Here is a 23,676-nt window from a genome sequence, read left to right as displayed (position 1 = left end):
TCAGTTTGTTGCGTTAGAGTAGCCTACACTCAACCCCAATGTCATCAAGTGCAGTGAAATCAGATCCATGATGTTTCCAATCCCAACAATGGTAGTGAACCGCAGTCACAAATAATGAATATACACCTTTCTGTTTGCCATCAATAATGATGGCCTTGGAGAGGTTTACACGTTTTTTTGCACACATACATTTCTTAATCTTTATGAAAAGCATGACATCTCCTGTGTTAGGCTCCGCGTAGTGGCCAGAGTCAAGCATTGCATTTTTGTTGGTGCGTGGGAATTTTACAAAAACATTATTCTTCCTCACAAATATTTGTGCATTAATGCGTAGACAAATAAAATGGTAAATAAATAGTTGTAGTTTTTTTTGTTGTGTTTTGGGAAAGTTCGAAACACTCAAATACCTGTATAATCACATGACTTACGTTAGAGCTGGTCATGTGACTGTAACTTCTGCAAGCCAAAGTCGTTTGTTGTTAGCTGTGAAAATGGAGCGGTTTAGAAGGCTAGTCAACTATTTTGTGTTCCTGTCTGCAGTATGGGATGTCGCTCATGTTCAGGACAGTGGAATGCTCTTCCCTCGAGAGTCGTCGTCCCGAGAGATCAAAGATCTGAACGGGCTGTGGACCTTCAGAGCCGATCTCTCGCACAACAGGAACCTGGGCTTTGAACAGGCATGGTACAGAAGTCGCCTTGCAGAGGTAAACATGAACATCCATTGTGTAATAAACCATTTAAACTATGTAACATGGATATTGTGTTATTAAATCGTCGCAAAAAAGCATGTGGACTACGAGTCCTGTTTGTTCAGAATAGTTATCTGCCACGCCTTTAATGCGTGGTCTATTTGGGGAACATTGATTGAATAATCATTTTGTTTGCAGACTAGCCCATCTCTAGTCTGCAAAAAAAACAGCTAAACTGTAGTCTATGTTGAAACTTCACACCAACTAAAACTGTTTGTTTCGCTAAGTCTTTGCACGTATTTGAGCTAATACTTTGTGTAAACTGTCTTGATGATAATTCAAGTCATAATGATTGTAAAGTAAACATTTGTTGTTATTCATTCCTCCCGCCCCCCTTTTTTTTTCTCTCACTCTATTTGTATCTGTTTGTCTAGACTGGTCCAGTGATTGACATGCCAGTGCCTGCCAGCTACAACGACATCACCCAGGATCCACGGCTGAGGGATTTCATTGGCTGGGTGTGGTATGAGAGAGAGGTGTTGGTACCCTCACGATGGCTGTCTGGTGAGGGAACCAGAGTCGTGCTGAGGGTCGGGAGTGCACACTACTACTCAGTGGCCGTGAGTATTTCACAAATCTTCTACCACTTGTTTTCAGCTCAAGATTCTGCGGTCCTCTGTAGCTCAATTGGTAGAGCACGGCGCTTGTAACGCCAGGGTAGTGGGTTCGATCCCCGGGACCACCCATACGTAAAAATGTATGCACACATGACTGACTGTAAGTCGCTTTGGATAAAAGCGTCTGCTAAATGGCATATTATTATTATAAGTTGCCATTCTGTATCCCTTGTGTGATAGCTGTAACTCCACAACCTCCTCTTGTTTGAGTTTATCTGCAGTGTACATCCCTCATTGTAAAAGGTACAATGTTGTGTATGTGGGGAGAACAAGTATTTGATACACTGCCGATTTTGCAGGTTTTCCTACTTACAAAGCATGTAGAGGTCTGTAGTTTTTATCATAGGTATACTTCAACTGTGAGAGACGGAATCTAATACAAAAATCCAGAAAATCACATTGTATGATTTTTAAGTAATTAATTTGCATTTTATTGCATGACATAAGTATTTGATCACCTACCAACCAGTAAGAATTCCGGCTCTCACAGACCTGTTAGTTTTTCTTTAAGAAGCCCTCCTGTTCTCCACTCATTACCTGTATTAACTGCACCTGTTTGAACTCATTACCTGTATAAAAGACACCTGTCCACACACTCAATCAAACAGACTCCAACCTCTCCACAATGGCCAAGACCAGAGAGCTGTGTAAGGACATCAGGGATACAATTGTAGACCTGCACAAGGCTGGGAAGGGCTACAGGACAATAGGCAAGCAGCTTGGTGAGAAGGCAACAACTGTTGGCGCAATTATTAGAAAATGGAAGAAGTTCAAGATGACGGTCAATCACCCTCGGTCTGGGGCTCCATGCAAGATCTCACCTCGTGGGGCATCAATGATCATGAGGAAGGTGAGGGATCAGCCCAGAACTACACGGCAGGACCTGGTCAATGACCTGAAGAGAGCTGGGACCACAGTCTCAAAAACAAACATTAGTAACACACTACGCCGTCATGGATTAAAATCCTGCAGCGCACGCAAGGTCCCCCTGCTCAAGCCAGCGCATGTCCAGGCCCATCTGAAGTTTGCCAATGACCATCTGGATGATCCAGAGGAGGAATGGGAGAAGGTCATGTGGTCTGATGAGACAAAGATAGAGCTTTTTGGTCTAAACTCCACTCGCCGTGTTTGGAGGAAGAAGAAGGATGAGTACAACCCCAAGAACACCATCCCAACCGTGAAGCATGGAGATGGAAACATCATTCTTTGGGGATGCTTTTCTGTAAAGGGGACAGGACGACTGCACCGTATTGAGGGGAGGATGAATGGGGCCATGTATCGCGAGATCTTGGCCAATAACCTCCTTCCCTCAGTAAGAGCATTGAAGATGGGTCATGGCTGGGTCTTCCAGCATGACAACGACCTGAAACACACAGCCAGGGCAACTAAGGAGTGGCTCCGTAAGAAGCATCTCAAGGTCCTGGAGTGGCCTAGCCAGTCTCCAGACCTGAACCCAATAGAAAATCTTTGGAGGGGGTTGAAAGTCCGTATTGCCCAGCGACAGCCCCGAAACCTGAAGGATCTAGAGAAGGTCTGTATGGAGGAGTGGGCCAAAATCCCTGCTGCAGTGTGTGCAAACCTGGTCAAGACCTACAGGAAACGTATGATCACTGTAATTGCAAACAAAGGTTTCTGTACCAAATATTAAGTTTTGCTATTCTGATGTATCAAATACTTATGTCATGCAATAAAATGCAAATTAATTACTTAAAAATCATACAATGTGATTTTCTGGATTTTTGTTTTAGATTCCGTCTCTCACAGTTGAAGTGTACATATGATAAAAATTACAGACCTCTACATGCTTTGTAAGTAGGAAAACCTGCAAAATCGGCAGTGTATCAAATACTTGTTCTCCCCACTGTATATAGACTGTCACTCTGCCTACATAGGAATAACAGTCTATATTTCTCACACTTTATTCGCTGCCAGTGGGTGAATGGGATCAAAATAACAGAGCACGAGGGCGGCCATCTTCCCTTCGAGGCTGAGATAGGTGACGTCCTCCGAAAGGACCCAGGTGTGGCCTGCAGGATCACCATAGCTGTCAACAACACCCTGACTCTCCAGACCCTGCCCCCAGGGACCATCCAACATATTGACGACCCCACCAGGTGAAGTGACTGACAGATTTTACTTCCTTTCAATGGGAAAATATATTCAAATGTTTTTAGCAAATTGGGTGTAATCTCACGTTCTCAGACATTTAATTTTAGATGTTCTGGAGACCAAACCTAGAAAGGCTGAGGTTGAGGCTAAGTACGCAACAATGCATTCTCTGATGTTTGAGGGGGAAGAAATCTGGTTTTGGAATCCAAATCCAAATGTAAATCTGTGTTGTGTCCATATATTGTCTACAGGTATCCTGCTGACTATGTTGTGCAAAACACCAACTTTGACTTCTTCAACTATGCTGGTTTGCACCGTCCTGTGGTGTTGTATACCACTCCTAAGGCGTATGTGGATGACATCACAGTGCTGACAACCTTTGCTGACAACATTGGTGAGTGCAAAAAAAAAAAAAAAAAAACTTTTCTCATTCACTTGTTCAAATTAGTGTTTAGGCCTATTCATTCCCCAGTTCATCCATTCCCATGTTTACACTATCGCGCCGACCAAAACCATACCGTGCTGACTTGGCTATGTCCTTTTCACATTGTCCTTTTCTGCATGATTCCAGTAACTATGGAATGTTGTGAAAAACGGCACTAGTGTACTAAGGTGTTGTTGGTCTCTCCTGTTCTGCCCTTTGGTCTAGGGCTGGTCAGTTACCAGGTGTCAGTGCTGGGCAGTTCCAACGCCACGCTGAAGGTGACACTCTCAGACAAAGATGGCCGCTCGGTTGCCTCCTCCACTGGACCCTCCGGGGTCCTCAAGGTGACGGACGTCAGCCTGTGGTGGCCGTATCTAATGCATGAGAACCCAGGTTATCTGTATTCTATGGAGGTAAGTTGGGTTATGTTCGTAGTTGCATTTCACAAGGCTTCGGTGATCCAGTGTCTGTTCCTTTTTAGTGTTTGTTTTATTTTAATGTAACTTTTTATCAAACGTATGTGAACTACCATGTCATTTTAATTATACTGAACAAAAATATAAACGCAACATGTAAAGTGTTGGTCCCATGTTTCATGAGCTGAAATAAAAGATACCCGAAATTTTCCAAACGCACAAAAAGCTTATTTCTCTCAAATGTTGTGCATTTCTTTACATCCCTGTTAATGAACATTTATCCTTTGCCAAGATAATCCATCCACCTGACAGGTGTGGCATATCAAGAAGCTGATTAAACAGCATGATCATTACACAGGTGTACCTTGTGCTGGGGACAATAAAAGGTCACTCTAAAATGTGTAGTTTTGTCACACAACACAATGCCACAGATGTCTCAGGTTTTGAGGGAGCGTGCAATTGTCATGCTGACTGCAGGAATGTCCCCCTGAGCTGTTGCCAGAGAATTGAATGTTCATTTCTCTAACATAAGCCGCCACCAACGTTGTTTTAGAGAATTTGGCAGTATGTCCAACCGGCTTCACAACCGCAGACCACATGCAACCACGCCAGCCCAGGACCTCCACATCCAGCTTCTTCACCTGCGGGATCATCTGAGACCAGCCACCCGGACAGCTGATGAAACTGTGGAGTATTTCTGTCTGTAATAAATCCCTTTTGTGGGAAAAACGTATTCTGAATTGCTGGGCCTGGCTCCCAAGTGGGTGGGCCTATGCCCTCTCTGGCCCACCCATGGCTACGCCCCTGCCCAGTCATGTGAAATCCATAGATTAGGGCCTAATGAATTTATTTCAATTGACTGATTTTCCTCATACGAACTGTAACTCAGTAAAATTGTTGCATGTTGCGTTTGTATTTTTGTTCAGTGTATATTATTTAGAGAAATAAAAGCACTTGCTAACCGATTTCTAAATATTCAGTGGTTTGTTCTCATGTATTACCCTTTTCCGTGTGACGAGTCACCGCCACCATGAACATCGCCTTTAGTTTGACAACTCAGCATCACACCGTCGATACTTCCTGTGTTGTTAATGGAAGGGCTCTGACTGGAGCTATTGTCCTGGCTAGGGCTTGCTCATGAGGGTGCAACATTATAGAATGTTCAGATAGAAATATATGGCCTAGAAAATATGATTATGTCGTGCAGATTTGGTACTGTCAGCTCCCGAGTGGCGCGGCGGTCTGAGGCACTGCGTCTCAGTGCTTGAGGCGTCACTACAGACCCCCTGGTTCGATTCCAGGCTGTATCACAACCGGCCGTGATTGGGAGTCCCATAGGGGCGGCGCGCAATTGGCCCAGCGTCGTCCGGGTTTGGCCGGTGTAGGCCGTCATTTGTAAATAAGAATTTGTTCTTAACTGACTTGCTTTAGTTAAATAAAGGTTAAAATAAATAAACTCTTTACATTTCTATCTGCAACATTCTGAACATTCCACCTCACTGAACATGGTCCTCATCTAATTTGTTTCCAGGTTCACATGACGACAGGTAGCGAGGGTTCTGTCTGTGAGGATGTGTATGCTCTGCCTGTGGGAATCCGCACTGTGCAGGTCACCAACACACAGTTCCTCATCAACAACAAACCCTTCTATTTCCATGGAGTCAACAAACATGAGGATGCTGATGTAAGTACTGAGTGGTACCACTAGAGGGCAGCAAAACACTGTTTTGTCTTGGGTGGACAACTGATGTCCAGCAGGTTGTGTTACATATTTGCCAAGATATAGAAGTAATGAATGTTGAAGCTGATTAGAAGTTTTTATCCATTTCTCTGTGTTTTTAACAGAAACTATTTTCAGTAGTTCTCAGTCATGCATTTTGGAATGATCTTTTAAAGGGTCAATGGAAATAGGTCTCAACAGTTGCCCCTGCTTTCTGTGTCTGTGTGTCAGATCCGAGGGAAGGGCCTGGACTGGCCCCTGATAGTGAAGGATTTTAACCTGTTGAAGTGGCTAGGGGCCAACTCGTTCAGGACCAGCCACTACCCATACGCTGAGGAGATCCTGCAGATGGCAGACCGCCATGGCATCGTGGTCATCGACGAGTGTCCCGGGGTGGGCATCAAAGACATGTAAGTCATTGCCATGGTGACAGTTTCTGTGATCTCTCTGAAGGGTCAGTTAAAGGTTACACGGTCCCCAGGGGTGTATTCATTCAGTCGATTCTTTTGCAAAACGTTTCTTCAACAGAAGCAAATGGAACCAAACAGGGAGGGCCCTACCTGAATTTGTCCAATAGAAACTCGTTTTGCTCTGTTTGCTTCCATTTGGTTCTTAAACAGTAAACGGTTTCCGTAATGAATACACTGCTAGTGCAACGTTTGAAGAGATAACTTCAGGTGTTTTCCACACAACGAGTGTGCCAGACATTTTTAAAGACACACTTTTTTATTTTAAACCTCTTTACCATTTTACCATTTTTAATGGACAGTTATTATTAAGTGTATACACCACATAAAACTTAGCAATATTAATCGATGCTCTGCCCATTACATCATGGATAGAATCTAGCATCAGCATTAAGTCAGGTCTTCTGTGTCTCTGGGACAGCCACTAACCCTGTGCTCTCTCTTGTCCGCCAGCCGTAGTTTTGGGTCCGCCTCCCTGTCTCATCACCTGGTGGTCATGGACGAACTGGTGAGAAGGGACAAGAACCACGCCTCCGTGGTCATGTGGTCTGTAGCCAATGAGCCAGCCGCTGAGATGCCCCCTGCTGGATTATATTTAAAGTAAGAGAACGTTAGCGTTCAATCACTTTCCGTGAATGTGCGTCCTTGTTTCTTAAAATGCACATTCACATAATGGTGGAGGGACGTTGTAGTGAACAAATTGTCAGTTAAAAACAAAACGTCTTCTTCTCGGTTCTCACATTAACGAGCTAATGATGACGTCATAAAGGAAGGGAAACTGAGTATTAATGATGACGTCATAAAGGAAGGGAAACTGAGCATTAATGGTGACGTCATAAAGGAAGGGAAACTGAGCATTAATGGTGACGTCATAAAGGAAGGGAAACTGAGCATTAAAGGTGACATCATAAAGGAAGGGAAACTGAGAATTAATGGTGACGTCATAAAGGAAGGGAAACTGAGCATTAAAGGTGACATCATAAAGGAAGGGAAACTGAGAATTAAAGGTGACATCATAAAGGAAGGGAAACTGAGAATTAAAGGTGATGTCATAAAGGAAGGGAAACTGAGCATTAATGGTGACGTCATAAAGGAAGGGAAACTGAGCATTAATGGTGACGTCATAAAGGAAGGGAAACTGAGCATTAATGGTGACGTCATAAAGGAAGGGAAACTGAGAATTAATGGTGACGTCATAAAGGAAGGGAAACAGAGCATTAATGGTGACGTCATAAAGGAAGGGAAACAGAGCATTAATGGTGATGTCATAAAGGAAGGGAAACTGAGAATTAAAGGTGATGTCATAAAGGAAGGGAAACAGAGCATTAATGGTGATGTCATAAAGGAAGGGAAACTGAGCATTAATGGTGATGTCATAAAGGAAGGGAAACTGTGCATTAATGGTGATGTCATAAAGGAAGGGAAACAGAGCATTAATGGTGATGTCATAAAGGAAGGGAAACAGAGCATTAATGGTGACGTCATAAAGGAAGGGAAACTGAGAATTAATGGTGATGTCATAAAGGAAGGGAAACTGAGCATTAAAGGTGACGTCATAAAGGAAGGGAAACTGAGCATTAATGGTGATGTCATAAAGGAAGGGAAACAGAGAATTAATGGTGATGTCATAAAGGAAGGGAAACTGAGAATTAAAGGTGACGTCATAAAGGAAGGGAAACTGAGAATTAAAGGTGACATCATAAAGGAAGGGAAACTGAGCATTAATGGTGACATCATAAAGGAAGGGAAACTGAGAATTAATGGTGACGTCATAAAGGAAGGGAAACTGAGCATTAATGGTGACGTCATAAAGGAAGGGAAACTGAGCATTAATGGTGATGTCATAAAGGAAGGGAAACTGAGCATTAAAGGTGACGTCATAAAGGAAGGGAAACTGAGCATTAATGGTGATGTCATAAAGGAAGGGAAACAGAGCATTAATGGTGATGTCATAAAGGAAGGGAAACTGAGCATTAAAGGTGATGTCATAAAGGAAGGGAAACTGAGCATTAAAGGTGACATCATAAAGGAAGGGAAACTGAGCATTAATGGTGACATCATAAAGGAAGGGAAACTGAGCATTAATGGTGATGTCATAAAGGAAGGGAAACTGAGCATTAATGGTGACGTCATAAAGGAAGGGAAACTGAGCATTAATGGTGATGTCATAAAGGAAGGGAAACTGAGCATTAAAGGTGATGTCATAAAGGAAGGAAAACTGAGCATTAAAGGTGACGTCATAAAGGAAGGGAAACAGAGAATTAATAGAGATATTGTAGGCTATGTGTTCTTATTGGGGAGGACTACCTAGCATCACCGAGGGCAGCTTGAGGAGGGAACCGGGCAAGGCCTTGAAGGCTACAATTTCTCAGGTATTTCAAGCAGCGTTGGTATTGGCTTTTCATCTGGAAAACCCACGCATGTGTGTATGAGTGCGTGGTGGTGGGTGGGTGTGTACTTTGCATGCTTATTCATCATATGGCAGAGATAAGTGTATGGGTGAGTCTGAGCATGTCCTGGTAGAATGGCTTACTGGCGTGTGGAATGCAGTCAGAGTACTACTGACCCCAAACAGCAGGAATTTCCTCATACAGTTTCTTGCCATTACAGTACTTAACTATGTGGTGTAGTCATAGTCAACAAAGAGAGCCTGATATTATAAGACTGAGTTGTTAGACTCATTTTCTTCTTCTAGGTCCTTTCTTCCTCACTCAGTCCATCTGTACCCCGACCCTCTGACCCCTACCCCATCTTGGAACAGGAAACAATTGCTCTCACTAAATGTTTTTGTTTTGTCTTTTCAGGACACTGATAGCTCATACCAAATCTCTGGATGTCACTCGACCTGTCACCTTTATCACAGCCAGTAACTTTGCCAGGGACAAGGGGGTGAGACTTCACTGTGTTTCTCTGTTATGATTATAAAGGATTCTTCACAGAACTATGGCTCTCTCAATTTGCTTGTCCTCGATTCCTCGCATCCTCCTTCTCGAAACATATTGAAAGACGAGGTCAGAGGGCGAATTTTGGACCTCTTCCAATGTGTTTTTTGAAGAGAGGATCTGAAGAATCGAGGAAAACTGAAAAAGAGCCTTAGTCTCCCTATTTGACTGTGCTTGTTGCCTAAATATATAGCTATTTTGAAGGCATACCTATGCCCTGATTCAATCATCCTGGCTTACTGAGGTCTGACCCAGGAGGTCTGACTCTGCAGCCACAGTGACTCCCTGCTGCGGATAACTCTGTAAGAGGAATGTCTTACTGAATGTCTTACCAGACGGTAGTTTATCAGTGGTGTCAGTGACTAAGCTAAGCACGTCAGTTATGACGGTAACATTCCATTCATTACAATGGCAATTCAATGCCAATGAAGATGTATACCGTAACAAGTTGCCCAACACTGTACCAGTGGTTCTATTTCTTCTTCTTCTCCCATTGGAACATGTTTACACCTAGGCGCCACCAGTTATCACCGTAACGTTCCATACATCACAACGGGAATTCAATGCCAATGAAATGTTGATCACCGTGACACCGTTAACCATGTATTTCTGCTCTTCTCGCCCCCAGGCTCCCTATGTGGATGTCATCTGTGTGAACAGTTACTTCTCCTGGTACAGCGACCCAGGTCACCTGGAGGTCATCCCCTTGCAGCTCAACACCCAGTTTGAGAACTGGTACGGGAAGTACCAGAAACCCATCATCCAGAGTGAATATGGAGCCGACGTGGTCCCAGGGATACACACGGTGAGTATTCCGGAACTTTCTTCGTTGTTCTACGTCACACGTCATGTCCTCACAGGACAGAAAACAGACAGAAGAACGTGAGGTCTAAAGCAAACAGGCATATATATATATATTTGCTGAGATTTCAAGGTCTCTCTTTTGAGGCGAACAATGGTCTGGATACCAGTCTGTCAAATGTGCTTGACCAAAGACCTCTGTCAAGCACCTACTCAGGGGTAGAACACTGGTTGAAACCTATGAATTGAAAGTTTTTAAGTGGTTGAAGTTTGAATGATCAGCAGAAATAAAAGTTGAAATGAAAAGCCACATTGTTGTCTTTTTACAGGATCCTCCCATGATGTTCACTGAGGAATACCAGAAGATAGTGTTACAGAACTACCATGGTGTGTTTGACCGGAAGAGGAAGGAGTATCTCATTGGAGAGCTCATCTGGAACTTCGCTGACTTCATGACAGCACAGAGTAAGGAGGAATTAATAAATAACTGGAATAGATTGAGAGTGTCGTCATACCAACCATTCTTGTCAAACCTACCATTGAAGCTGGTTGTCATACCATTGCCTGTTTAGTTCAGCTAATATTTGTCTTTACTCAGGGCTCCATTCAATCCGTATCGCAGAACTTCAGCGCTGTGGCGCGATTTAAATTGAAAGGCAATGTTCCAGCGTTGGCATTTGCATTTTACATTTTAGTCATTTAGCAGACGCTCTTATCCAGAGCGACTTAGTTAGTGATTGCATACATTTTTCATACTGGCCCCCCCGTTGGAAATGAACCCACAACCCTGGCGTTGCAAAGCGCCATGCTCTACCAACTGAGCTACAGGGTGAATTCACGGTCAACTCTGCATACAGTATTTTCGGCTCAACCGGAAATTACCTTTACATTTCAATCGCATTATAGCGATGAACTTCCGCCATACCGATTTTGAATGGAGCCCTGAGTAAAGACAAAGATTAGCTGAACTAAACAGGCAATGGTATGACAACCAGCTTCAATGGTAGGTTTGACAACAATGGTTGGTATGACGACACTTTCAACCTATTCCAGTCCTACAGGTTATTTATTTCCCTGAGTAAGGAAGAGTTAGTAGTGTGATGGTGGGGGCAGTAGAAGTTGAAACCAGGCCAGTGATTTGAAAACGGTGCTGATATTTATGTGAATTGTATTTAAAGCTCCCAGTGTTTGGTAAGCTCCGAGTCAGCAGGAGTCGGTGTGGCACACCAGGACGGTTTACACCAGGGATCATCAACTGGATTCAGGCGCGGGACGATTCTTTCTTGAGCGGATGGTCAGGCGGCCGGAACATAATTTTAAATATAATTTGTAGACTGCAAATTGACAGATAAAAATATAATAATTTCAAACCTTGCTTACTTTTGTATACGATCACATACAGTACCAGTCAAAAGTTTGGACACACCTACTCATTCAAGGGTTTTTCTTTATTTTTACTGATTTCTACATTGTAGAATAATAGTGAAGACATCAAAACTATGAAATAACACATATGGAGTCATGTAGTAACTAAAAAAGTGTTAAACAAATCAAAATATATTTTATATTTGAGATTCTTCAAAATAGCCACCCTTTGCCTTGATGACAGCTTTGCACACTCTTGGCATTCTCTCAACCAGCTTCACCTGGAATGCTTTTCCAACAGTCTTGAAGGAGTTCCCACATATGCTGAGCACTTGTTGGCTGCTTTTCCTTCACTCTGTAGTCCGACTCATCCCAAACCATCTCAATTGGGTTGAGGTCGGGGGATTGTGGAGGCCAGGTCATCTGATGCAGCACTCCATCACTCTCCTTCTTGGTCAAATAGCCCTTACACAGCCTGGAGGTGTGCTGGGTCATTGTCCTGTTGAAAAACAAATGATAGTCCCACTGTTGAGATGTGTCTGTTACTTCAACTCTGTGAAGCATTTACTTGGGCTGCAATTTCTGAGGATGGTAACTCTAATTAACTTATCCTCTGCAGCAGAGGTAACTCTGGGTCTTCCATTCCTGTGACGGTCCTCATGAGAGCCAGTTTCATCATAGCGCTTGATGGTTTTTGCGACTGCACTTGAAGAAACTTTAAAAGTTCTTGAAATGTTCCGTATTGACTGACCTTCATGTCTTAAAGTAATGATGGACTGTTGTTTCTCTTTGATTATTTGAGCTGTTCTTGCCATAATATGGACTTGGTCTTTTACCAAATAGGGCTATCTTCTGTATACCCCCCTACCTTGTCACAACACAACTGATTGGCTCAAACACATTAAGAAGGAAAGAAATTCCACAAATTAACTTTTAAGAAAGCACACCTGTTAGTTGAAATGCATTCCTAGTGAAGCTGGTTGAGAGAATGCCAAAAGTGTGCAAAGCTGTCATCAACGCAAAGGGTGGCTATTTGAAGAATCAAAAATATAAAATATATTTTGATTTGTTTAACACTGTTTTGGTTACTGCATGATTCCATATGTGTTATTTCATAGTTTTGATGTCTTCACTATTATTTTACAATGTAGAAAATAGTAAAAAAATAAAGAAAAACCATTGATTAACTAGGTGTGTCCAAACGTTTGACTGGTACTGTATATCTCTCTATCATGCGTGGGAATACTATGGAACATATTTCCTAAATTAAAATCACTTGGAGCTGATTTGCTGGTGTTTTTACTTGGGCCGGGACGATACCAGTATCGCAATACTCGTTAGTATCGTGGCAAGGAAACAAAACACGAAGCCGATTTATCTTCTTTAGGAAAACAGCCCTAATGTTGGAAGCAAACATTATGTTGTCATCCAGAGTCACATGTATTTATTTTCCAAGCTACACAAGATCAAAGACTGTGGTTTGCTTCGTGTTTTCATTTTTGCCACGGAAAAAAACATTGCGATACTGGTATCGTCCTGGCCCTAGTTTTTAGTCTTTTTTGTAAAAAAAAAAATTACAAATTCCAAATGCTTCATAAGTTAATTGTTAATTTCAAGCAATTTTGACATGCCAAAAGACCAATAGGTCTATGCTAGTAATTGTTGCTTGATGCCCCATTGCTGGTGAGCTTGCAAAGTAAACAGTTCATATTCTTGATCACCAAACTGTTTTTGGAGCCGCATATTCATTTATGGAAATCCTCTCTCCCTACCATGTGATGTTTATGCAGCACCCGAGCCAATCACTATACAGCAAATCAACAATCTGTTGGCTTTCAAACTTTTTGACCTGCGACCCCCAAAAATCAGTGGTTCAAAGCTTTCGACGTAAATGTAGCCCGTCATTACAGCCATAAACGGCAATGCATTTTCAAAACTAAGATACAGAAATAAACTGTGTTTTACACCTGCATTTTTGTTGTTGTTGCTGAAAGTCATTAATGTTAGCAGCCAATAATCACTTCTCTGGAGTCCAGAGCAAGCAGAATCACACGGCCTGCATCTATGCGGTGGAGGTTGCCGGATCAGATGGAAAGCATGTTCTGTCTGCGCCGCGCATGATCACTTTGGACAGCCTGGTCTCATAGACTGGATGTAACAATACAGGACACTCAAATTAGTATTATATGTTATGTTTGGTATGGTCAGTGGTCTAAAGTACTTACGTAAAAATACTTTAAAGTACTACTTACATTCCTAAAGAAAATAATGTACTTTTTACTCCATACATTTTCCCTGACACCCAAAAGTACTCGTTACATTTTGAATGCTTACCAGGACTGGAAAATGTCAAATTCACACTTATCAAGAGAACATCCCTGGTCATCCCTACTGCCTCTGATCTGGCGGACTCACTAAACACAAATGCTTCGTTTGTAAATTATGTCTGAGTGTTGGAGTGTGCCCCTGGCTGTCCATGAATAAATAAAAAAAACTAGAAAACTGTGCCGTCTGGTTTGAATACTTTCTGAAGGCACTGTGTACTCGAGTCACGTGCCTCGAGTGAGTCTACACCTCTGGAATTTGGTGGTGTTGAATTTGTTGATAGTTCCCCTGTTTGCTTGTCTTCTGTAACAGAGTAATGTACATATCTATAGGGCTGAAACATTTTGTTTAGGAAATTAACCTTTTCCTTCTCTCTCTGCAGCGGTGACCCGCGTGGTGGGCAACAAGAAGGGAATCTTCAGCCGGCAGAGGCAGCCCAAAGCTGGGGCCTTCCTCCTGAGGGAGAGGTACTGGAGGCTGGCCAATGAGACGGGCTTGCTGCCCACCTGGGCCAGGTACCCCTGCTACCTGGCCACATACCCCTGACACACCTGGGTCGTATTCAGTAGCGCAAAACCCTGCACATTTGTAACAAAACATTTCAAAACGTTTTGCAACCGAAAACAAAAACAAGCATTTCTTATTGGACGAGTCCAGGTTGTCCTTCTCTGTTTTGTTCTGTTTGGTGCCTAATTAACACACCCTTGTATGGAGCTACTCCGACTCAGAACATGACAACTAGAACGCTATGAACACCACAGCACATAAATTACCAGAACCAACCTCACTGGATCAATGTCTGCGTTTACACAGGCAGCCCAATTTTGATATTCCTTTCACTAATTGGTTGGTTGTTTGACCAATCAGATCAGCTCTGATAAAAGATCTGATTAGTGGAAGAATGATCAGAATTGGTGTGCCTGTGTAAACACAGCCATTGGGTGCGGTCCTCTGCTCAGGCGTTGCTGATGCCTGGTAGATCTCACAACGCCACATATGTTATAGCAATCTGTCAGTCAGTTTGATTTGAATATGCTGAGCCATAGGGCAACGGTCTATGGCCCGTGACGTGAACGGTGAAAAGCAGTGAGAGAGAACAGTAATCTACGCTGCTCGGTCATGTTGTCAACAAGGCAGCATGGTGCATTGCCCAGAAACACGCATCTCTTTTCCATAAAATATATGATTGAATTTTCAAACTAGTTTTCATTGGGAAGGCAGATAAAGCGTTTTTATCCAAAGCAATCACTTTTGCATGTGAAAACACATAATCCTTCTCATTACTCCATGTGCTTAATTAGGTCACTTTTGTTTTGAGCCGACTTCGCCTGGGCTTTGAGACGACTTCGCCTGGGCTTTGAACAACCATTGGTTGACGCATGCAATGTCTGTCTTTCCTCTTAATTCAGGGATCAACCAGTTTCATACATGAATGTGAATCATCATGCTGTTCCGTGTCAGTGTAAATAAATGGCTGTATGAAAGAAAGATCATGTATTTTTTTAAACTGTCTCATTTGTTTTAGGGCTCTATTCAGTCTGGATCGCTGAAGCGGTACAGATTGGTGATAGAAATTTAAAGGTAATTTCCGATTGAGCCGACATATAGTTCATTCGGAAAAAATTCAGACCGTTGACTTTTTCCACATTTTGTTATGTTACAGCCTTATTCAAAAATGGATTAAATCGTTTTCCCCCCCGCTCATCAATCTACACACAATACCCCATAATGACAAAGCAAGAACAGGTTTTTTAGAAACCTTTGTTGAGGCACCTTTGGCAGCGATTACAGCCTCGAGTCTTCTTGGGTATGACGCTACAAGCTTGGCAGACCTGTATTTGGGGAGTTTCTCCCATTCTTCTCTGCAAATCCTCTCAAGCTCTGTCAGGGTGGATGGGGAGCGTCGCTGCACAGCTATTTTCAGGTCTCTCCAGAGATGTTCGATCGGGTTCAAGTCCGGGCTCTGGCTGGGCCACTCAAGGACATTCAGAGACTTGTCCAGAAGCCACTCCTGCGTTGTCATGGCTGTGTGCTTAGGGTTGTTGTCCTGTTGGAAGGTGAACCTTCGCCCCAGTCTGAGGTCCTGAGCGCTCTGGAGCAGGTTTTCATCAAGGATCTCTCTGTACTTTGCTCCATCCATCTTTCCCTCGATCCTGACTAGTCTCCCAGTCCCTGCCGCCTGCCGCTGAAAAACATCCCCACTGCATGATGCTGACACCACCATGCTTTACCGTAGGGATGGTGCCAGGTTTTCTCCAGACGTGACGCTTGGCATTCAGGCCAAAGAGTTCAATCTTTGTTTAATCAGACCAGAGAATCTTGTTTCTCATGGTCAGAGAGTCCTTTAGGTGCCTTTTGGCAAACTCCAAGCGGGCGGTCATGTGCCTTTTACTGAGTAGTGGCTTCCGTCTGGCCACTCTATCATAAAGGCCTGATTGGTGGAGTGCTGCAGAGATGGTTGTCCTTCTGGAAGGTTCTCCCATCTCCACAGAGGAACTCTGGAGCTCTGTCAGAGTGACCATCAGGTTCTTGGTCACCTCCCTGACCAAGGCCCTTCTCCCCCAATTGCTCAGTTTGGCCGGGCAGCCAACTCTAGGAAGTCTTGGTGGTTCCAAACTTTTTCCATTTAAGAATGATGGAGGCCAATGTGTTCTTTGGGACCTTCAATGCTGCAGACATTTTTTGGTACCCTTCCCCCGATCTGTGCCTCGACACAATCCTGTCTCAGACCTCATGGCTTCGTTTTTGCTCTGACATGAACTGTCAACTATGGGACCTTATATAGACAGGTGTGTGCCTTTCCATATCATGTCCAATCAGATGAATTTACCACAGGTAAAGTTGTAGAAACATCTCAAGGATGATCAATGGAAACAGGATGCACCCGAGCTTAATTTTGAGTCTCATAGCAAAGGGTCTGAATACTTATGTGAATAAGGTATTTAGTTTTTTGAATTTTTGTGTAAATTAGCAAAAAATTATAAAAACCTGTTTTCACTTTGGTATTATGGGGTATTGTGTGTAGATTGAGGAACATTATTTAATCTATTTTAGAATAAGGCTGTAACTTAACAAAATGTGGAAAAAGTCAAGGGGTCTAAATACTTTCCGAATGCAGTGTATGCAGCGTTTACCGTGAATGCAGTCTCCGCTAACATTGCCTTTACATTTCAATAAGGCTGTAACGCTAAACCTCCACGATAGGGATTGAATACTTGCTGGTTCAACTTAAAGGCTTCAAATACATTGGGGGAAAAAAGTATTTAGTCAGCCACCAATTGTGCAAGTTCTCCCACTTAAAAAGATGAGAGAGGCCTGTAATTTTCATCATAGGTACACGTCAACTATGACAGACAAATTGAAGAAAAAAAATCCAGAAAATCACATTGTAGGATTTTTTATGAATTTATTTGCAAATTATGGTGGAAAATAAGTATTTGGTCACCTACAAACAAGCAAGATTTCTGGCTGTCACAGACCTGTAACTTCTTCTTTAAGAGGCTCCTCTGTCCTCCACTCGTTACCTGTATTAATGGCACCTGTTTGAACTTGTTATCAGTATAAAAGACACCTGTCCACAACCTCAAACAGTCACACTCCAAACTCCACTATGGCCAAGACCAAAGAGCTGTCAAAGGACACCAGAAACAAAATTGTAGACCTGCACCAGGCTGGGAAGACTGAATCTGCAATAGGTAAGCAGCTTGGTTTGAAGAAATCAACTGTGGGAGCAATTATTAGGAAATGGAAGACATACAAGACCACTGATAATCTCCCTCGATCTGGGGCTCCACGCAAGATCTCACCCCGTGGGGTCAAAATTATCACAAGAACGGTGAGCAAAAATCCCAGAACCACACGGGGGGGACCTAGTGAATGACCTGCAGAGAGCTGGGACCAAAGTAACAAAGCCTACCATCAGTAACACACTACGCCGCCAGGGACTCAAATCCTGCAGTGCCAGAAGTGTCCCCCTGCTTAAGCCAGTACATGTCCAGGCCCGTCTGAAGTTTGCTAGAGTGCATTTGGATGATCCAGAAGAGGATTGGGAGAATGTCATATGGTCAGATGAAACCAAAATACAACTCGTCGTGTTTGGAGGACAAAGAATGCTGAGTTGCATCCAAAGAACACCATACCTACTGTGAAGCATGGGGGTGGAAACATCATGCTTTGGGGCTGTTTTTCTGCAAAGGGACTAGGACGACTGATCCGTGTAAAGGAAAGAATGAATGGGGCCATGTATCGTGAGATTTTGAGTGAAAACCTCCTTCCATCAGCAAGGGCATTGAAGATGAAACGTGGCTGGGTCTTTCAGCATGACAATGATCCCAAACACACCGCCCGGGCAACGAAGGAGTGGCTTCGTAAGAAGCATTTCAAGGTCCTGGAGTGGCCTAGCCAGTCTCAAGATCTCAACCCCATAGAAAATCTTTGGAGGGAGTTGAAAGTCCGTGTTGCCCAGCGACAGCCCCAAAACATCACTGCTCTAGAGGAGATCTGCATGGAGGAATGGGCCAAAATACCAGCAACAGTGTGTGAAAACCAATCAATCAATCAATTTTATTTTATATAGCCCTTCTTACATCAGCTAATATCTCGAAGTGCTGTACAGAAACCCAGCCTAAAACCCCAAACAGCTAGTAATGCAGGTGTAGAAGCACGGTGGCTAGGAAAAACTCCCTAGAAAGGCCAAAACCTAGGAAGAAACCTAGAGAGGAACCAGGCTATGAGGGGTGGCCAGTCCTCTTCTGGCTGTGCCGGGTGGAGATTATAACAGAACCATGCCAAGATGTTCAAAAATGTTCATAAGTGACAAGCATGGTCAAATAATAATCAGGAATAAATCTCAGTTGGCTTTTCATAGCCGATCATTAAGAGTTGAAAACAGCAGGTCTGGGACAGGTAGGGGTTCCATAACCGCAGGCAGAACAGTTGAAACTGGAATAGCAGCAAGGCCAGGCGGACTGGGGACAGCAAGGAGTCACCACGGCCGGTAGTCCCGACGTATGGTCCTAGTGAAGAAAACCTTGTGAAGACTTACAGAAAACGTTTGACCTGTGTCATTGCCAACAAAGGGTATATAACAAAGTATTGAGAAACTTTTGTTATTGACCAAATACTTATTTTCCACCATAATTTGCAAATAAATTCATAAAAAATCCTACAATGTGATTTTCTGGATTTCTTTTTCTCAATTTGTCTGTCATAGTTGACGTGTACCTATGATGAAAATTACAGGCCTCTCTCATCTTTTTAAGTGGGAGAACTTGGACAATTGGTGGCTGACTAAATACTTTATTCCCCACTGTATTTATAACCTTGATTTTATATATAAACTAAATCTATGCACTTTCGTCAAATTAAATGGACTAATTCTCATCATCAGCATCAGTATTATTGGATGACTACGTTTTTGGGTGGTTATGGAGTTTCGCATGCCAGATATTGGGCGCTACCTTGTCAACAATCAGTCTTTGTTTTCGGAACATTCCAATCATCCCTAACATTCTGCCTGAGGCCTATACTACGAATCAGGGTTGAGGACGTCTGCTAAATGACTCAAACGTCACCAATAACCATTTTGATTTTGGCACTGATTTGTCAATGGTTTGATGTTTCAGCATTGTGAAGTTAGGTGTTCGACAAGCCATGTGTGCGACATGCATGCGCAGTTACAAGCCTGCTTGAGTTAGCCGTAGGCGAACGAGCAATATCCACCGTTTTAGTACGGATGAAGCCTGAGCTGGAATGTGAAGCCAGCCTTAGAAAACCCTGAGTAGATCTAGCTTGCTTCGTAGGATACCCCTCAGGTGTAATTTAGTTCCTTACGTCCTAGATAATGAACTGTAGAAATTCTTCAATATAGCCTTGGGTAGTCCACATTTAAAGCATAAAACCATCCTTACCAGTCGATCCTTTCCCTTTTATACTGTAAAACCTTGACGTTACCATCCCAGTGCTTTGCGGCATCTATAACCCCCCTAACATTGACCGGTTTCTACAAAGCCTGAATATATGGCGTTGAATACTACAGGAAATTGTTTGTATTATCAATCAAATGCATTTTAAAGAGATCCTCTCAAAGTATTAGTTATTATTTTTAACACCAAACAATGTTACATTTTGAGTGACAGCCTTAACATTGATTTTGTTCTGGTTGCCAAGATTACATTTTGTGTTTTTGGTTACATATTTTGTGAAATATTAATTCAAGAGTGAGATGTTACAAGAAGAGGCACAGCAAAGTCACTTCAGATGGAATGTTTTAATGGTAGACCATTTCCACACGACAATGACACAATTTAAAATGTTCACTGTAGTGTCAACTTTCGCAACAGTTTCTCACAAGTTAATCAAATAGTGGATTTCATCCGATCGTTTCTCTGTACCCATCCAATCTACCATTCATGTAACACTTTTTTTCCCCATGTAAGAAAATACAGCATTTGTCCAACTTATTATTTGGCAAATGCAGAAGCAAACCTACAGTATTCCTCCCACAAACAAACTTGATTGAAAATAAATTTGACGCTGACACATGGATTCCTAGACCTCCAATATTGTTCTACTAAAATAACCCAGAATGTTGTCTATACAGCTAAAAGGTGTCGTTACCAATGGAGTCCATTCACACAAAGTCACAGAGAAAGAAATACGAACTTTACAATCTTGTAGTTCTGACAAATGTATTTTATAGCAGAAACAAGTGTCTTCTTACTCCAATAACATAAATTAAAGATTAACATTTAGTGAAAATAAAGTTGACTAAATAAAATAAACATTAATAACTGTTTAAATACAAGACAGGGCTTTTTGGTGAGTAATTTCTACCCCACGTAGGTTATAGGGTAGCCTGGGATGGATTCATTACAGAAACCGTTTACCGTTTAAGAACCAAACAGAGCAAATGGAAAGACACGTGGAGAGATCTATCTGGATTTGTCCAATAGAAACTCGTTTGCGCTCTCCGTTTGGCGTAAACAGTTTGATAAAACATTTTGCAAAGGAATCAGCGTAATGATTACACCCCTGGTCTCTGATCTGTTAGTGCTTTTACCAACTCCATTGCCAAGCCATGACATTTCCATAAGGAGTTGGCAAGACAGCATTAACAGACTGGCACCCAGGATATCTACAGAATGCTGTGGATATTGACAAGTGGGTTGGTGGTGGGGTCCAATGATCAGAAATACATATTTAGGAAGGCAAGCAGGAGAGCCAATCACTGTCAGCGTTCGTCACTTCCACAAGGCTTTATTTTACGGTCTCTCTTTAACCGCTCAAGGCCCCGTGATCCAACAGAAGGCACTTTTGATGGCATTTGTTGATGCAGTGAACATGACTGTCATGGTTCTAAATCTTGGGACATTTTAGAATTTATTCAACACTTTATGAACAGGACTCGTGGATTAAAGATTAGGCGAGGGTTTATTATACATTTAGCTGTATTTCTGTTGATTTGATGAATACGTGTACAAAATCATACATGAAATGTGTTGACTCGTCGTTCAACAGGTTAGCAATAGGAACACATTCAACAAGATACTTTTTTTTAGGGACTTTGACTTGTGTGACTCAATAAGCCAAACACTCTCCACCCACCTCTCTGGAACAGAGTAAACTGTGGGACTATTATTACGTCTATTTAAAGTTGGTTGCACCGACTTTAGGACCTATACGATGGCTGCCAACATGGACTCCGTGAGTAACCCCTAGGGAAGTCTTTAGTGTACAACCAGATCACTGTAAATCAACCTCTGGGAGTGGCGCTTTAGACCTGATCGGCATCATCGTGCACAAAATGGCATCTCGTCCCAAAGACCTCAGTGAGCGTATCGCTGCTAAAATTCTGACGCAACAGGGCAATACAGTATTTTTTTTTTGTGTGTGTCGAATACCTTGTTCAGCGCTAGTGAGTGAGTTACAATGCAGACAATATGTAACCAATAAGTACCTCATATTCCATCATGCAAAACCCACCATTCACAACTGATGGCCTGGCGTGCTTTAAACATTCAGGAAGCAGTCATTTGCATCATCATCAACCACCACCATCTTCGTTTAGACCTCTGCCATTATGAAACAAGTGCCCCTTTTCTATTTGAAATTTGCATTCCATGATGATAGACACATAGGGACATGAGACGCTGACCATCTTGTACAAAGGACACCGTATCATAAAACCAACCGGTGTAAAAAAAAATGTGCCAATACGTGGTGTAGCTGTCTGTGTTTGAGTGCCCATCTAAAACAGTATCAATGAGATTGTTCAATGTGAGCCAGGGGATGTTCTACTATCCATGAACCTGGATAGTAACTTCACCAACAAACTTCGGGTTTGAATGGCTTTAAGCTGATCTATCGGCCACTCTGCTTCCCTTGGCGCTGGACGATCCAACGGGCTTGGGTTGTTTCACACACCTTGGGCAATACTGAGAGGTAGTGGTAAGGACACCAAGCACTGTGTGGTTTCCTTCCCCAAAGTGTAGGTACAGATAGTGCTGTTGTAACACTAAAGAGAGAGACTGAACCTTATTACTCAAATCGACAACCGTAACCTGCAAAAATGCCTAACAGTTTTCCTTAACGGAATGGCCTACTACTACTACTACTACTACTACTACTACTGCCACCGTTGAGCTGACAATCACAGTTAGTTTCGCAGCCTGTGCTACCGTATCATTACACTATACACGAGAGGGGTGAGGGCATTTTAAGTACACAATTTAGTTTGTAACAATGGTGAGACAATGAGGGGGGGGAGTGGTGAAATATTTACATATACCCCTGCACCCAATAAAGGGAATTCCCGTCTCATTTACATACACCCCTCCACCCAACCAAATAAAGGGAATTCTCTTTCAGGCACACAAGTCTTCATGGATCCCGCTGGTACAGTAGCATGTCAGGAACGCTTTTCACACATAATGAAGACGACAGGGAAGTGCATTGTAGAGGAAGACGTCATCTTGGCAGAGAAGAAATTAACTAGGGTCATGTTCATTAGGCACCACAGACCGAAGAAAACCAACTGAAACGGGGAACTCCCCCGGACAATAGAAGGGTTGGTTGTTTAGCGTCAAAGCGGCGCAACTATGGGTCAAAACAGACGGGGGTTGTCTTAGATTGTTGACACAATCTATATTTCGTCGCCAATGTTTATTGAAAACATAAAATATATTTGCACAATGAGCACTTGTCTCAAGTACATTGTTACAGTTGTTGGTTAGCTAGCTAGCAAGCAAATTTTAGCATAGATGTGACATCAGTCAAAACACCTCAAAACAAGACTATGCTATCAAGAACAAGATAAAACTAACTGAAACGAGCCACCTACGATTCCCCAAATGGCAGCTGCATGTCATCGTTGCTAACCATCTGCCCATCCCAGACTCACAACACGGTCTTCTGGCCCAATGACGCGCGCGCATTGTTTTCGTGACATTGTCAGCTAACCAGCCTATAAGAAACCCTCATGTTCATTTCCCAGTGCAAAACGTTCTTTTTCACATTTACATCATTCAGCAGACGCTCTTATCCAGAGCGACTTACAAATGAAAACGTGGCGTTGCCTAATGAACACAACCCCGCTCTGAAGACTGAGGAAGGACATATCATATGCTTTGTGACCTCAGTGAGTTAAAGACTTCTGAGAAAGAGATTAAAGAAAGTGATCAGTGAGCACATGAATCAACGCAACTCTGTGCAGCATGCATCGCTTGGGGTTACAGGAAATTA

General features: G+C 42.7%; 1 protein-coding gene across 1 annotated transcript; it reads left to right on the top strand.

Moving 5' to 3' along the window:
- The first annotated feature begins 440 nt into the window (after window positions 1-440).
- LOC121579133 (beta-glucuronidase) lies at window positions 441-15,123 on the top strand. Its single transcript, XM_041893454.2, has 12 exons — window positions 441-704; window positions 1,124-1,309; window positions 3,299-3,480; window positions 3,727-3,869; window positions 4,125-4,312; window positions 5,847-5,999; window positions 6,267-6,445; window positions 6,956-7,102; window positions 9,307-9,391; window positions 10,073-10,249; window positions 10,575-10,710; window positions 14,318-15,123. Exons 1-12 carry the CDS (start codon window positions 492-494, stop codon window positions 14,479-14,481), a joined length of 1,953 nt encoding a protein of 650 aa, XP_041749388.1. The 5' UTR covers window positions 441-491; the 3' UTR covers window positions 14,482-15,123.
- The last annotated feature ends 8,553 nt before the right edge of the window (window positions 15,124-23,676 follow it).

This window comes from Coregonus clupeaformis, chromosome 13, assembly GCF_020615455.1.
Source record: "Coregonus clupeaformis isolate EN_2021a chromosome 13, ASM2061545v1, whole genome shotgun sequence".
NCBI lineage: Eukaryota > Metazoa > Chordata > Actinopteri > Salmoniformes > Salmonidae > Coregonus > Coregonus clupeaformis.
Note: the sequence above shows the minus strand (reverse complement) of the source record. Positions and strands in the feature narration are given on the sequence as shown.

Bases quoted from the DNA above. Each gene is read 5' to 3' on its own strand.
- LOC121579133 (XM_041893454.2), top strand. From the start codon at position 492: ATGGAGCGGTTTAGAAGGCTAGTCAACTATTTTGTGTTCCTGTCTGCA. The intron at 3,870-4,124 runs GTGAGTGCAAAA...CCTTTGGTCTAG, and splicing joins AACCTTTGCTGACAACATTG to GGCTGGTCAGTTACCAGGTG. The intron at 4,313-5,846 runs GTAAGTTGGGTT...ATTTGTTTCCAG, and splicing joins GTTATCTGTATTCTATGGAG to GTTCACATGACGACAGGTAG.